Source organism: Syngnathus acus, chromosome 5 (assembly GCF_901709675.1).
Source record: "Syngnathus acus chromosome 5, fSynAcu1.2, whole genome shotgun sequence".
NCBI lineage: Eukaryota > Metazoa > Chordata > Actinopteri > Syngnathiformes > Syngnathidae > Syngnathus > Syngnathus acus.
This window is the reverse complement of record NC_051091.1, coordinates 4508505-4525335: the sequence shown is the minus strand read 5'-3', so window position 1 is coordinate 4525335 and position 16831 is coordinate 4508505. Positions and strand designations below refer to the sequence as shown.

Below are 16831 nucleotides of genomic sequence, written 5' to 3'. Positions count from 1 at the left end.
GCAGTTGACCGCAGACAACAGGGCACAATTGCGACTTTCTGCACATTCAGCTTGCTTTTATTTATTAATTTATATATATATATATATTTTAGGAAGAGCATGTCCATCAATACTGTCTCATATTTCCTCAGACTTGATTTAATAGCGCCCCACAAGACTTGTGCTAGGTGCATTTGTGACGCCCCCCCCCCATCCGTCGCTGCATTGTGTACATTTCCTCATACATGCTTTTATTGTCTGTTAAATCATCGGCCATTGTATATCTGCCTGCTTCCGCTCTTCAGTTTGCTGTGCCAGCACTTTGATAGCAGAGTATAACAGCAGCAGCGAGGCTTAATGGGGGTTGCGGGTTGCAGCCCAATATGAGAACAGTCAATATTTCATATCTGTACCTGGAAGGAGACATAGAGGGCAGAGCCCATTTAAATAGGGCAAGCTGTATGACAAGCGTAGAGCATCCCAAGCATTTTGTCAACTGGGGTGTGCTACATGGGGCCACGCAGCAGACGGCTCCTGAATTCTATTACATTTAACATTTGCAAGCAGATTCTGGTTTGGAAAAAGACTGGCGGAGGCGCTATAGAAACGAGAAGATTGAGCCGATAGAGGACAATAGAAGGGAAACTACATTAGCGACGACTGCATTGTCCAACTTATATGAATCTTTGACACCACGATATAGTTTGAATACACTGCGAGTGTCATTTCTCAGGTGTGATTATGCATTGCCGTTTTCAATGCTGTGTTAAAATGATGGAGGAATATGGAAAAAGAGGGGTGTTGCCAAGACCCGGTCCTCCGACGAAGCTCAATCAACCGTTCGGCCGGTGTCGTCTGAGCTTTGGCTCCTCGTATTAGCGCCCATTGCCCAGAGAAGCATCACTTCACATTTCTCCCAATATCCACCACAGGTTGCAGGCTACATTTGCTCTCATTCAGGCGTCGGCCCCGCCCCGATGAATGACTTCAAACAGTTGCCATCAGCGGTGGTTTGATACGGTGTAGCCAACAAATCATGATACGTTCATATTACTGATGTCTCCCATCTCATGAATACTTATTTGAATGCTAATACAATTATTCAAGAGCCATTTGGAATATTTGCCTTCAGCAAATCAATAAAAGCCCAAAAGTGCTGCCTTGCAAAGAATGTCAAGATGGGAAACTATGTATTCATCCATATTCATGGTGACAGACATTGAATTTGAAATTCTCCATTTTTTTTTCAGGCTCCATTGTCAGCTACACAGATTTGGTTTTGTATCAAAGTAAAACAAATCTCACCTGATGTGTGCCCATGTGAATAGAGATCAGTGTGAGGCTGTGTTATGAGGCAAACGGTTCAGTGATCTTTTTGTGAAAATGGTGCCCTGAGAGACAACCATTGAAACAATGGAGTCGGTTTTATGGTAGCTGTGCTTTTGCCCGTGCGGCAGCTTACGTCTGAGCTTCGCACTGGACTGATTTGGCTCCATGCAAAGGACTTGCCATGCGGGTTCTGAACTCTTCTTCCCAGTTGCACGTCTCTTTGTTTGTTTAATGACAAGCACTGCTTCCACACAGACAAAATTAAATCAAGTCTAATCCACTATTTATGCTTCCTCCTACTGAATTATTCACACAACAGTTTTATGTGTTATTGCTTTTCTTTTACACTGATGGGCTTGTGCCATTATATGATGGAGCTTCGTCCTTCTACATACACACGCTATATACTTTTTGTGTGTAGTTAATTAAGCCCCGTAGTAAATAATACCCAAAGCAAACTGCATCAAAAAGCAATATTTGCAATAGCACATTTGCATAATGTTCCTTTAGTAGGAAGTATCCAGAAGACGTGTTTAAACACCAAACACACAAAATAGATTTGGTTCACTTTTATCATCACAAAGTGAATTAATGTTCTTTCTTTCTTCTTTTACTTGTTTATTTTAACATGGTCTCAGTAGAAGATTTTGATGATGGTGTTTTAGCGCTTTTCGTATTTTAGACAAGTATTTTAGAAGGCTGAGGTTCGGCACGGATTTCCAAGTGAGAAGACTTATGAGTCATTCTGTGCGGCACAATTAAAAAAAAAAAACACCTCCAGCAGGATTCCATAACGACTTTTGCAGACATCACATACTGTTTGACGAACCAGGGTCAAAAAAGTAGCACGCACAGTGTGGGCTGATTGTTATACCGCCTCAGGTCAGTGATAATGGGCCTTTCGACACAGTTGATAATAGCATATGTGCTATGAATCTGCATGTGTTGAAAAAACATGAGTTTCCATTTGAAAAGGTGGAAAATGCTATGATATTCAATTAAAAAAAAAACAACCTTTTGTAACAAATAGCCAGGGATGCTCAATAGGTGGTTCCCGGGCCGCTTGCCTATTTCTGGCGAAGCTATTAAACCCTTTTCACTTTGCGCATCAGCATCCATCATAAGAGTGTTGTATGTGATGTTTATTAATTCGTTATTTATTGATCATTAACAGCAACTTCCTCTTCCTGAATTGGTGTTTTGTCTTTCAAAATAAGAGTGTCATACAGGAAGTGCTACATTGTGTAAATTTAACCACATAGATATCATTAAGCGTACTTATTTGATTATTTTTATTATTAATCCTGATTTGGTTCACCTCCTGATTCGAAAGGAGTACGATGAGGTGGCTCGGACATTTTTAGGATGCACCTCATCAGGGCACGTTCCACTGGGAGGCGGCCCCGGGGAAGACTCCGGACATGTTGAATAGACTGTGCCTCCCGGCTGTTCTAAGAATGCCTCAGGATTACCTTGGAAATATCTACCATGTTATGGCAATATTTGTGTGATGGGGTGTGAACCCTTACCCAGGCTGAAACAATTCATCTTTGTAGCTAAACTCAAAACGTTACATTCCATAGAGTGAAAATACGAAATACACTCTTAGCCCCATCGTCCACAATTAACATTTATCTTCAATATTCATATTGTCTATTGACTTTTGAGCCAGAGAACAAAATTAACACATGGATATTTTACAAATACAAGGCTCATGCTTTGGGGCTGTTTTTCTGTAGCTGCAACCTGGCAGATGAATTTTGAACAGTTCCAAATACTATTCAGCATTACCATAAACCTTCAGACTTCTGCTAGAAAGAAAAACAAAAGACTCAAAAGAAACTACAAGAACAACTAAATGTGAAAGTTGTGTGTTTATCTTGGTTCCTCTCCTTTATATTACAAAAAAACTTGGTATTTGAAGAGGGATGACTTGTTCTATACAATGTCTCTCCTTCAGTAGCAATCGCTCGTCTTTTGAGTTATTCATGATGGGGTGTGTAGATTTTTTTTAATGCACTGGAAATGCTCTGGTTCAGTGATTGACACTGCAATACTGTCCTATTCCTTTTGATGGGATTAAATTGTCATGACCTCTCAGATATGGAAATCGAGGCACGGATCAGAGGCTTCGGAAATGTCAACATTATTAAATTGTGAGACCAGTTAAAGGCGGAGTTCACACAGTTGCCAGGCAATTATTTCAGGGGAGGCCTGGTAGAACAACTGTTACCTGACCCACTATAGAAAGTCTCATTATTCTTGATGCCTGTACAAAATAGACACCAAGACAGGGGCATTATCCCACATAAATAGAAATAAGGTAGTTAATGGCATTAATTGATCATTTGTTAATTTCTCATATCAGTCCATGTCCATCGACACAGATTTTTTTCTTTTGTTTCAGCGTGAAAGAAATAATAATAATAAAAGTCCGTTAGTTGGCATATACATTTAACTTGAATTGAACTACTGAACAAGGTTTTCCAATAAGTTAACCTTTCTATGATATTCGATTTTAAAGACCAGGAGATGATGCTCAGCATTGATTGACAAGGCTGATTTATTTAACTATTTGTGGTTGTAATTTACAGTTGTGTAGAACTTCATTACATTGACAGTTGACTATTTTGGCTGCTTTATTGAGCTACATACAAAGATGCACTAATAGTCCTGTTTTGGCTTCCCCCCCACTTATGCACCCAGCAGCATGACAGATTGAATCTTTCGGCATTCACTGTGCAGATCCAAACAAAAACGACTGTGCCTTCAATTCTTTTCCAAGCTCAGTTACGGGACATCTGGTAGAATTGGAGGGGGCGCATAGTGAGCGCTTTGCTCTGTTCTGCTCCCCTGTTGGAGGTAGGAGGGGTTACAGTGACGCGGTGGCTGCTCCAACGGTACCGGCGGCGGCTCTTTCTGTGACCAGAGCTGAGAGCTCAGCATCTCTCTTGTCAGCGGCACTTCCAGCGCCAGACAAGTAGGCGCATTTTTCCTCGCCGCACTCCCAAGAGGAAGAGACAAAATCCGGGAAATTACCGAGGTCTACTGAGCAAAGCAGAAGACTCTCATCTTCCCCCTAAACTCTGCAAAGATGAACATAGGCTGCGTCATCGCGGCGTGCACCTTATTCGCCGCAGCATCCTCGGTAAGATGAGTTAATTGCTAAATGTGTTGTGGGAGTGCTGCACTGGTGCGGTGCATGAGAGTGGCCATGGAACGAGCACTTTTTTATCCCGCAGTGCCACTGATGCGCCAAAAATTAAAAGCAGCCCGAGTGTCGAGCGGCTTTACTGTCGGGAAGATGTTCTTTTTTGGTGGTCGAACCAGGGTGAAAAAGTCACTGGCAACTCTTCTCGTTTAGCTTGTCTTTCGGCAACGCTGAGCTGCAGAAGGGATTTTTAAATGGGCTCCTTGTTCTGTTACGGCTGATGGTGTCACCAACTTGGGCCACTCACATTTACGCACCGCCGTGCCCTTATTTAGTATTGAACTTTTAGGTTTGTCGTGGTTGTTGGATATCCGTATGTTTATTTCTAGGGCAAAGCATCACTCGTGACAACGCTTTTATTGCCAATCACACCAAATGCTTAGTGCGTGTCACCGACCACTTTGTTAGGTACACCTGCACATTCTTATCCATTGCAATGTCAAATGCTCCGTTTCGGACACTGCCTAAGCATTTCTTGATCTGCCAGTTACTGCATCAGTTCACCATCAGCATCATTTCTAAAAATAATTTTAATAAATATATATAAATAATAATGTTTATCATTTGTAGACTGTTTTTCCCCCAACATTCATTGAGCCAAGGCTCTATTTTACATTCCAGAAATCTCACTGCACACAACCAAACAAATATTGTCACCAACTATTTTATTTCTACAGATACATAAAAAAAATATTACTTCATTTGTATAATAAATAATATTTGATTGGCTAATTCCCCGTGGCACACCTGATGGTCTCTTGCAACACACTATATTCTGCAGGCCAGTGGTTGGGAATCAATTAGGAAAAAAGTTTCGGTTTAACTCCACACATGATTATAATGACAATGGTAAATAAATACCTATCTTGATATATTGTCTGGTTGGCATGAATGTGAAAGCTGAGAAATATCATTTCATATTAGGGTCTCTGTTGTAGGTTGGGTGACTACATGTAGTAGCACATATGTTTGACCTTCTCTTATTAGCATCTCCCGTGAGGCATTGAGCATTTTTCATCACATGGCAATGATGAAGGTTGTAATAGTGATAACGATCTTCAAGATCATGTACTTGCATGTTTTAGGAGGAAATGTCACCCTGGTTGGGTCAAAGTTTTAGCCGAGTAGTCTAACGATACAATGTTTTCGATAATACCAGCCTGAAAAAGACTTTGAAATGACTCGCTGAAACTGCAAGTTAATTTGCTGATGCTTAACGGTTCGTTTTCTTTCACAGGGGAGTAAGACGGGCCTGTCCGTAAAACCTCCGTGCAGGTCAGGCTTCTCCCAGAACTTCTACACGGTGATAGTTCCCAGGGTTGCGCTGCACGGCCAGAACATTCTCAAAGGTACGTTTGCTGCTGGATCTCAATTATTGACTTGGTTTTTTTCCTTTTGCATCATCCTCATATAGAAATTGATTGAGTGTGGGTCTTCTTCACATGTTGAACCTATGTGCCAGACCTTTGTTATGTTTGTTATGCTGCAGTGTTGAAGGTTGTGATTGTGTATTGTAAACTCTAAAAGGTGTGGATACTGAAGCGGGCAGTTGCAACAATGGGTTCAGAATGTATTTCTCCTCTGTGCGCCCGTTGTCATTTCTTATCGATTTGTGTCCAAACCTGAAAGAAGTCGAGTATTTTACAATGTGTAATGAGGCATTTTCCAAATAGTGTCTTTTGGATTTTTGCAGGCAATGCACTTCTGTTTTCATTTGCTCCATTTCTGTTCAGAGCAGCCAGTGTTGTGCATCCATCGTGAGGTTCATTCCTGCCATGAGAAATTATGCTGCATTTTCTCCCGCATGCCTCTTCTATGTATTGGTGAATCTGCTGTAATAGAAAAATCCATCTCTGCTGCAGCCAAGAGTTCTAGACTGAGAGATGCTTCCATTTTTTTTTTCTTTAAATTTGGCCATGGTATGAAACTACCAAAGAAGCGTCCACTATTTTTGGCTCATGTAAAAGTTTGCACGAGGGGCTTTTTGTTTGAAGTCATGTTGGTGACATTTGGGTCAAAGGACATTTTGTAGTGTTGTTGTGATGCTAATATTTCCAGTCCATTTTTGTCTTGTTAAAATGAAAAATGCCAAGAGAATTTTTTGTCACATTGCAATAGCAGCTGACATGAGGATCTTTCAGCTTCCACTGGAACAATTGAATTATGCTGTTTGTTTTGTTATTTTGGAGGGAGGGAAAGAACCACAGCGGCCTCGGGGCTGACACTTTCTGCCTGTTTAGAAATGGGCCAAGGTCTCCTTATTGCCGCAGACATTTTGAACCCAAGTCAAATACATTCGCTATTCCCGTGATGTATGGCGGCCGCTATCTCGCAACCATGCCGCCCTCCAAATCGTCCACTCGTCGGGCTCCGGCAGTGTCGTTCGTCGTGCGATGATTAATGTACACTCGCTCGATTTACCAAAGCCCTGCCTTCTGTATGCTAGTACGCTAAGCGAGAGGAATCCTTTATTTAACGGCTTCACTGCACGGAGTATAACCTGAAACTGTCAGCTTTCAAGAAAACGAATGGATCAGCTGTGTTGGGTTTTCGGCCGCTACGGCGCTTGTGAGCAGGTTGCGGGACCGCTAGAGACCGAGGCTGTTGTGTCCCCGGAGAAAATGACAGTGAGCGTTTGTGGGAAGGACCAAAGGGTTGTGGCCCAGCAGGCATACTGTGAACCAGGCTTCTGTTTCCAGTCACATCGGGGCCTCACGCTGCGGTGAAATGGGACTTGTTTTGTCATGTGTGGGCGCTGTGGATGCGAGTACATTATGTTTCCTGAGTAGGACTAATTGAGCGTTATTCTGCATTCATTCTTGGCGTATATCTTGTGTGATTAAACACAATGTGTCATGTGCTGTGCATTTGCTTTGGTTTCACAATGGTATTGCAACTAACTCTTCTGTCTTGGGCCTTTCTGAATCCATTGCGCCGGTATGTTTGGGAGACCTTTAATGAACGCTGCCGTAAATTCTCCCACGGTAAACATCATCAAAACGTCTTCATTTTTGCAGCGGGGGACAAAGTTGGAGCATGACAACGATGAAAAATTAAGAATACAAATTTGGTTGCCACTAAGGGGTCTCGGCCAACCCCTGGAAGAAAATGGAGCAGTCTTGATTTTTAGTACAAGCAAGAACAAAATGAGCATTCAACAAAATCTTGTGACAAAAATCTTTTTTTTTTTTCCTTTCTGTAGCGTTTGAAGAGAACATGTCCCATTCAGCTATTTTACTCGACTTGTTGTTGAAGTTCAAAAGCCATTCATACGCATTTGAGGTCCCTAAAACCTTTTTGTTAAATTCACTGAAAAGAACAAAAAAAAATCCCGGCACTTCCACTAAGTTGTTCTGAATAAATCATCTTATGCTGCGATGGAGACGTTTGACTGTGAGCTGGAACAGGACGGGAGCAGGAGGTGGCGGTACACAGGCAACCCACAAAGAAGTTGAATTGGAGTTGTGGTTCGGGCAGATTCCCGCTGTGGTGAGATAAGCCATGAAAAGAAATATTCCAATGATTTCACAGCGCTGTGTAAACCATCACCACCCTCCAAGAGCTGGACAGACGCCTTATCTTGCTCTCTCTCCTTTCGTGCTTGCTTCCTCACACCATTTTGCTCTCTCGCTCGCACGCATGCACGCACGCACACACAATGACTCACACACACCTTCCAGAACTTTGTCAGTGTCAGAAGTGATGTTTCACCTGACACAGCTCTGTATGCTTCACAAGCCTTCTAATACACTTTCAACATGATGCCTTACTAAAACTTGGTTTACATTTCTAACTCAAACTTTTGAGTATGGTGTTTTGGAAATGGAACAGGGAAGGTTTGGGGGGGAATATTGTAGAACTTGGAGGGAAATTCTATTTTTGCCACCGATTGAAAATGATTTAAAATGAAATCATAAAACAAGGGGATGGTTAGTGACCCCGTGCCTCCTGGCTCCGGCAGTGAGTGGATGAGAATAAACGTGTGGCTATTTTGAGCGGCTACCTCACCCTCATTCATTGACTGCACCCGTCACAGTACAGTAATGTATGGACATCACTGGCGTGCATATGACTTGACAATTCCTTGCAAAAATCTCCAGGACTCCAGAGGACCTTTAGAACAGATTTAGAAGACTGTAGGAAGTGGGAAATCAGCTCTGTCCCTTTATTTGCTCTTTCTATCTGAAGCGATGAAGTAGGTGTCCCTCCTTACTGGCCTCATCCCAGCGCTTTTGATTTATTGCCTTTTTACCGTACTATTATTAACTGCTTCCACTTTTGCAGGGTAAAAGAACAGTACAGTACAGAAGATAAATTTAAGTAGGATCATGACCCCAACAGCTAAACACTTCAGTGTGGTTTTCCTATTGTTTGGTGCCGTCTCTAGAAGTTGCTTTCACAAAATGACTCGCTACGTGACCCCAATTAGACTATACAAGGAGAATCTGGCATGGAGCCATATCTGCTTTGCAACAGCCCGCCGTCCGGCTCCAAAGCGAGCAAAAGACCGTCGGTCCATAAGTATGTTTGGTCCCAACAACTCTGTGTGTGTGGGTGCGTGAGCAAAAGAAGGTTTGGAGGGATTATGTGTCTATGCATGTGATAAGCGGGATGCTATTTTGCCTTTGACTCCTGAAGGTCTCTTGTCCTTCAGAGAGTATTTCATCTCTGCAGCCAGGACCAGCAGTCTGTCGTGAGGCGATAGAATACAGGTAGCGATGATGAGCTGCATCATTTCTCTTTCTCTTGTTAGCCTTGGTAGCAAAGCAGACTGTGTTCCTGGCTTTAACCAACTCTCTGCCTCATGACTCGCGTGTGGAGCCAAATGCATCTAGCAAGCCACCCAAGCTATGCTACAATATTCCTCTCTTTTGTAGTGGCTTTCTCTGTGAGCGAAAACAAATTGCAATACCGTAGTTTGCTGATGTGATGAAAGAAAACAACACATTTCTATACCACTTGTGCTCATGAGGGTCCATTTTCTATTCCTGACAATCTATGTATCAAATTTGTGCAAAGCTGAGAGCCAGCTCTCTTTAGGTTAGCGCTATATAAGCAAGGCCGTATAGAAATATAATTAATTCCTCTTCTGTGGACTGCTGCAACAACATCAAACATGACATTTGTGTGGCGCTTTTGTGCACGGGGCTGTCCATCAACCAAGATCTTTCTGTGTGGAGAAAACCTTGTGAATCTCAAACTGGTTCCTCCAGTGGGCGCCTGCTGAATTCTTTAGAATTACAAAGTTTTACCTCATGCACTTGTTTGTGTATCATTTTGACCTTTAGTTCTTCAAGATATTCACACAGCAGCTGTCTTTCACTTGCTCTAAAAAAAAAAAACATGCCCGGGGTCTTATATAAGATTCAGTAAATATACTTCACAAAAGACTAAAAAGATGACAACTTAAAAGGGTTAATAACGGCACCTGCGTGCTGTTGCACTTTTCCCACCAAAATAGATGCGAGCCAATCCTCTGAATCGTGACCTTCAAATGGAGGTAAATGGAGCCTCCAGCCTGCATCTGCAAAAAGATTGTGAGGGAAATCATGAAGCAATTATATGAAAAAGGCAAGGACTAGCTAGCTCTGATGCTGCCAAAACTGGAGTCACTGGCAAGGGAATGAGGACTGTGTTGAAGAGGAAATTAAAGGCGTAATCGTTCATTAAATGGGATAAATGTGAGTTTCTTTCATGTTTCTTGGAAACAAATTATATAGCTTGTTTTGATCACACAGCGGCACAAACGACTAAGTCGTATCATTTCACGTGAATACTTTCTGCATTTCTTACCGTAGCGCTTTTTTTTTTTTTTTTTGCTATTGATCAAGCTAGCCCTCAATCAATTTGTATTTGCGCTCTGCATCTCTGCGCATGCGAACGATCGGTTGCCTTGATTAAGATTTTATTGGCTTTTTTTTTTGTTGCGGCATAAAAACAAATCACGTTCCCACGCGGAGACCTCTGTGTCACCTTTTCGGCTTTAAAAATAACCTGTAATCTTCCAGTTCATTACCAAAGGTTTTCACCGCCGCCTTGGACAATAGGATTTACACACAGCTAAACATAAATCGGCTTTTCTGGATAAAGTGGTGTTTTGTCATCTTCAATTATTCACTGGCATACAATCCTTTCTGTATGACCTGTTTTTGCGACGCTTACTCGTGGATTATCGGATTGGTAATTATTAGCCTATTAGTTTACTCAACCCTATAAAGAAAAGCGAAAACAAGACCCCAAATTCTCAATACCTGCATTGACTTAAAAATAAGGGCTTCTCCTATTCAGAATAGGAATGTAAACCACAAATTGTTTACTTTACCAGCAATAATGTGTCAATAATTTAACGTCACCCCAGACAGCTTGTCAACAAAGCACATTCATAGCTGTCGATTTGTATTTATGACGGTCTAGGCGAAAGGCAGCCAGGCCGACACAAAATAAAACGTTTACTGCTTAGTGAAGATGAAGTGACATAAAAAAAAAAAAAAGAGAGAGCTTATGCATTCAGTATTCGGTGAACAACATTTTTTAGTAGCTTGTATCAGACCTGACGTAGTGGTGGAAAGTCTCAGGTACATCGTTTTGGTATGATCACTTGTGCTCAGACACCTCATTCGTCTTCACAGGAGAAAGGTTTGGGATATTCAAAGATGAAAAATAATAAAAATAAAATCGATGCAATGAATTTTGTGGATTTGTTTGTGTTTAATGTCAGCACATTATCCTAAATGGAGAACTTAAAGGATTATAGACCGGCAGAATGATCCAGCCGTCAATCTTGAAGCTAATTAATGAGCAATGCAGAAGAATGTATCAGAGAACGACACATGAGGGCACGCACACAAGCACTAGATTTTGAACAAGCGTCCATTTATAATTCAAGTAATAAGACAGTAAACATTGCGAATACTGTATATGTCACTATAGGATCGTATTTGAATCGATTATTCTAACGATTCTTCCATTGAATAATATTTTCATATCCAAACACATTCCTTTGACATGTTCTCGTATGATCTACTGAAGGTGGTACTTTCCAAGTTGTTATCTCTGAACGTCAAGATTGTTTTCATCCCTTGTGATGGTTTTTTTCCCCCCTTTCATTCCAAAAATCTTATAATGGAACCATAATGCAGTGCAGATTGAACTTGCTCTTGCTGCTGTAAGCATCATCTTATACCTTTAGAACCGATTTCCCCAAAGTAGACACTTTGGAAAAATAAAATGTCTTGATTTGTATTATTAGACACAAGATTTCTTTTAGCGCTTCATAGAATGAATGGGGAAATATTTTTTGAGCAGAAGGCCCTTGCACAAGTTAGATGCAGTAATCCAGTAAATGATACTCCAGGAGATGCAGCAAGGAAGAATACCATGAAAAAAGTCACTACTCTGACTTTAGAAAAGAAAAAGATAGCGATAAGTGCAACATAATAATCATGTCACAAATGTCCCAGTGTCCTTTGGGTGTAAGAGTGGTTTTTATTTTTCTATTGTGAGGAAGCCTGGAAATTACAAAAGAGACAACCTACATTTTTGATTGAAATACAAATCAATAGAGTCCTTGTTTTTGCTGCCAATACGCGCTGCCGGAACCCAACGGTAGCATCGATCTTGACTTCAGAGGAATCCGTTTTTCCCTCCTGTCTTGTTTTGTCGCTTAGCGCGCCTCTCTTCCACTCTCATTCTCCGACTCTTGTCTATCGTCTTTGTAGCCTGCAAGCTTTTCAGATAAGAATAATAGCTCTGCGAACTCCTGGAGAAGAGAAACGCGGAGGTGGAGGAGGGGATGGTGCTCCCGTGACAGTGTTCACGTTCCGCACCACAGCAGTAAGACAGAAGAGAACGTCTTACTAACTATGGCCTCCAGGAAAAAGATGCCATCTGATTGCCATAAACTGCAATTTAGCCTGGGTAGACAAACGCTCAATGTGAAGGATTGGCATGGCAACTACTGCAAAGTAAAGCGTGGAAGGAACATCTGGACTGCAAAAATAACTTTTCATTCTTTGTACATACAATAAGTTGGAAGTGTACAACCCAACCCAAATGTACTGTTCTTTCATGTAATAATTTGGCACATTGTCTTCTCAGACTAGACAAGATCTTAAAATTGCTCCCTGTGAGAACGTTTCTCTTTTAAATTGAGTCATGACAGTGAGAGATTTACAACCCGGCTAAATTGATCATTAAATTCATCGCTGTGTGAAGCACTTTAGCATCAAGGCTCATGCTCAAAATGACAAGTCGGGATTGGCACATACAGTTCGTGAAATATGCCTTCCGCGATCGCTATGGAATACTTGGGTGTTTGTTAAAAGGTATGAGAGCTGGTTGCATTTTCAATGCATCAATTTGTGTCTGAGCTCCCACGTGTAGCATTTTGATTTGCAAGCCACAGGTTAGCGGCTTAACAGGCGCTCGTCTTTTCAAATGGAGCCATCTGAATTCCAACCAGAGGATAAAGCTTTGAACAGCCCTCTAAAGGTACCATTAGAGAATAGAGAGTAAATGTCCCGCTTGAATGCGTACTGCTTCCTCTGCAGAGCAACGGGCCGGGCCGCCCACCATCCATGCAGATCTGCTGGGCTTCCTGATTCCATCTGGCGATTCACCGAGGTGCTTTTTTTTTTTTTTTTGCTTTGACTCCATCAAACCATCCAATTATTATGCATCACTGTGACTTTGGTAATGGTCTCACTCTGTTAGTCCTGAGGCTCGAGTCACGTTGAGACTCTGTCAAGCTCATTAGCGCGGTGTGACCCGGTGCTGCAAGACCATTGCCGTCCGACAGCATGTTCAACAAAGTAGGGTTGGCATAATACATGAACATCTCTGGGTTTCTCTGATAGCATCGCGAGTGACATTTGTACTTTGTGCTAATGGTTTGCGCTTTCTACGGTAACGTAAATTGTGCTTAGGCTTGCAGAAGACTGAGTAGACTGAGAATTCTGTTCAACGACGTTAGACGAGAATGATTGTGGCATGTCCTTGATGGCCACGACATGCAAGAGGGTGTACCCAGCATGACGCTGATGACATCAGTCCACTGATAGTGAAGTTTCTTGATGTTCACGGGGAGACAAAATGAAAGGATGTGTCTTGAGTCAGCGTCGTCATATTTTAATGCTACAGCATAATTTAAAGCGTCGTAATCTTTAATGATCCAAAGCGAAAGCTGCTTCAAGGGAGTTGCTGTAATTGTTTGTTTTGGGGTCATGTGTCACCCACACTGCCCCGCCCCCCTTATCCACCCTTCTCCAGTGGATTTTTTTTTTTTTTAATCAATCAAGAGGCACCTCAGTGTGGTTACGGGCTGCTGCCAGTTGCCGATCACTGGCCTAGTGACATCATGATGGGTTTTGCATCATTAGCTGACAAGCAAACCATGACAACATCGACGGAAAAAACATTCTCGTTATATATTAAGACTTTGTCATGTTCTGCAAGGCCCTGAAATCAAATATAAATACACGTCACAGCTAAATCAAGGCTCTGTGTGATAACTTAATTAGTGTTTAGCCTTTGCTTGCTTCCGAATGGGGTGACAATACAAAATAACCACACAACTTGTCCTGTGAATACACTTGGTGTTTAATGCGCGCTTGATTTTGCTTTGAAAATGTTCTTTGAATCAAGACCGCCTGCCACCCCCTCCCCGAGAGTCGTTATTATGCCGAAGCTTCTGAATGTTTGAACGGCAACCAACTACAAGCAGGCAGAATGCGCTGCCAAATTTGAATAAAAATCATGTAAAATGCATTTTAAAAGGTGTGATTGATTTTGGGGCGCGAGTCTTCATTTAAGCACCATCTCACGCGCGCGTACACACACACCGACGCACACACGGTTTATGAACCGTTGTCATTCAAATTGTTAGGAGAGAAGTTAGCTGCTGACTTAATGAACTCTTTTCCTCTTTTACCTTCTCGCTGTCTTCATCTGCTGACTTTTAGCTCCAATTTGCAGTCTGGCTGTGTCTGTGTTGCTTCTTTACAGCTTTGGCGTATGCAGCCCGAAGCTCTTTCTGAACTTATCTCCACACTCTCGAGATTGGATATCTCATTTTAAGGAGAAGTGGAGCAATCAGGGGATGAGATGTTGACAAGTGTCTATCGGTTTCAGTGTTTTTGCAAAATATTTAAAACGTGGTGGATATCATGATGAGGATGCTTTTTCCTTCTCTGGGTTTTCCTCCTCAGGTTTTAATATGTATATATTTTTTTTTACCTCAAACATAAGTCAGAACCCTTGCAGGCTGCATTCTAAATACCGTCAAGGCTGGAGGCAAAGCAACATGAATTTTAATGAATTATTAAAGGGGATTATTTATTTACTTCATCTGCAGCCTGAGCCACCTAACTGCCAAAGCATTTTTTTGAACCTGTGGCAAATTTGTATGCATAATTTATTCTCGTGGCTGAAGATTTTCTTTATGCTGTCTTCTTTAGTCATTTCTCAGTACTACACCTTTGGGAATCATCCCGCTGGACTTTTGCTGTAACACTAATGGACTTTGATTGTACATTGCATTCCATCCAAGAAGCGATTGCTTTGGAAACGACAATTAGCTGCGTTTGTTTTGTGGCGACCGTGTGGTGCACCTGAATGTGATTTGGCTTTGCTTAAAATGACGACATTGTGGTCTATCAAGTGGTATTGTTCTGGTCCTGGTGAGTGACTGGATGCCAAGTGTGTCTGTGTGTGCGTGTGTGTGTCAGACGATGTTGGCTTTTAGTGAAAGAGATGAATAAGCGAATGGAGAATAGGAGACCTGCCAGCTTGCGAGACTCTGACGCACTGCAGATGAACCGAGCCTCCATCCGTTCACATGGCACTCTTGATGGTGCAATGACGCTTTCACCTCTCTGTGTGTGTGCGTGAGTGTGCTGTTGTGCACAGTATAATTCCAAAGCATTGAGTGGATGGAAATTATAAAGTCTTATACATGACTAGATTATCTAAACTTCATGAGACTACAACACTGAATTCCTTATGAAGTTTTAATAAGAGACCCAAATGATAAACATCATTATTATTTATAAACAGTGCCTCAGTTCATTAATGGCACATAACGCATTAAGCGTCAATAGAAAGCTGACAGACATGCTGATGAAGAGATATGCAAGGTTAACAATTAAACATTTCACGCTTCTATTTCAACATTTCACACCTATTTGTCACGAGGACAAAGTGGCACGGCTTGTATCATTATATATATATATATATATTTATATATATATATATATATTTATATATATATATATATATATATATTTTAGCAATGATGGTTCACTCGTGGTCAATTTTATTTACGGAATTAAAATACATTGAGAAAAATTCGAATTAAACATGTCTATTTAAGCGTTTATTTGACATACACTGGCAATGTCTTAGGCTGTTCTGTGTGCCTAAATCAACCATTCTCAACTGGTGAGTTTATGGAACTGTTTTGGGCTGTCAAGACAGGCAGTAAAAATTTGAAGGTGCTCCTCAGGTTTCAAATTTACAGACAAACAAAGTAAGAATGCATGATGTGTTTCCAATCGTCTTGGAATATGATGTACGGATGTTTTCAAAAGTTATCTGAACACAGAACATTTTCTTAATTGTTTTTAATTTCTATAAAAGTGGGTGGTGACTTAGCTTCAACAAGTGCACCCCCCCATGTGATGAGTTGAGAACCAATGTGCAAAACTATAATTGGATGGATTTTGTTGGATTTATTTGGGGGGGAGGGCCTTTGAAGCACTTATTTGTACACTCGCACATTTTAAATAGAGGATGGGAAAAAAGTGTGGCTCCGCTAATATTGGCGGGGGGGGATCATTTTATTTGAATATTAATTTATTCACAAACAGTATGGCATAAGACTGAAATGAACATGCAAATATATGCAGCATAAACATGCTTCCAGCAAATATTGCTCTGCCTGTCAATATCTTGATCTTGAAGCCATATTTTGAATACAAGATTAGAAATCTTTTTTTTTTTTTTAATTCAATGCTCTGCACCCTGTGAGGGCAAAACATTATGAATTTCCAAACTAATTATTGTAGGAAAGTTAAGACAAAGACTATAAAGTTAAATGCAAACAACAATAAATAAGATGATCTAAATAATATTTATAATCCTGAGGAAGTGAACTAGCAACCTGTCCCAATTACTGCAAATATATTTCAATATACAGAATGTTCCTGTTCATGCCCCACACCATGCAAGATCGGTCACATAATAGAAGTTGATTGAAAATTTCCTTTGGCTTTTGTGCGGCTTCCAGCTGGTCTTACACCTCTGCCCTCTGACATT

General features: G+C 41.2%; 1 protein-coding gene across 4 annotated transcripts in view; it reads left to right on the top strand.

Moving 5' to 3' along the window:
- Positions 1-4187: 4187 nt before the first annotated feature.
- Positions 4188-16831, top strand: part of cdh4 (cadherin 4, type 1, R-cadherin (retinal)) — a 97773-nt gene continuing 85129 nt past the window's right edge. For 2 of the 4 annotated variants that reach the window (XM_037251340.1, XM_037251339.1), the window contains exons 1-2: positions 4188-4456; positions 5757-5868. In XM_037251340.1, the coding sequence (XP_037107235.1) occupies positions 4403-4456; positions 5757-5868 (166 nt within the window). In that variant the 5' untranslated portion in view covers positions 4188-4402. The remainder of the gene's footprint in view (positions 4457-5756; positions 5869-16831) is intronic. The other 2 variants (XM_037251342.1, XM_037251341.1) reach the window with 1 other exon arrangement.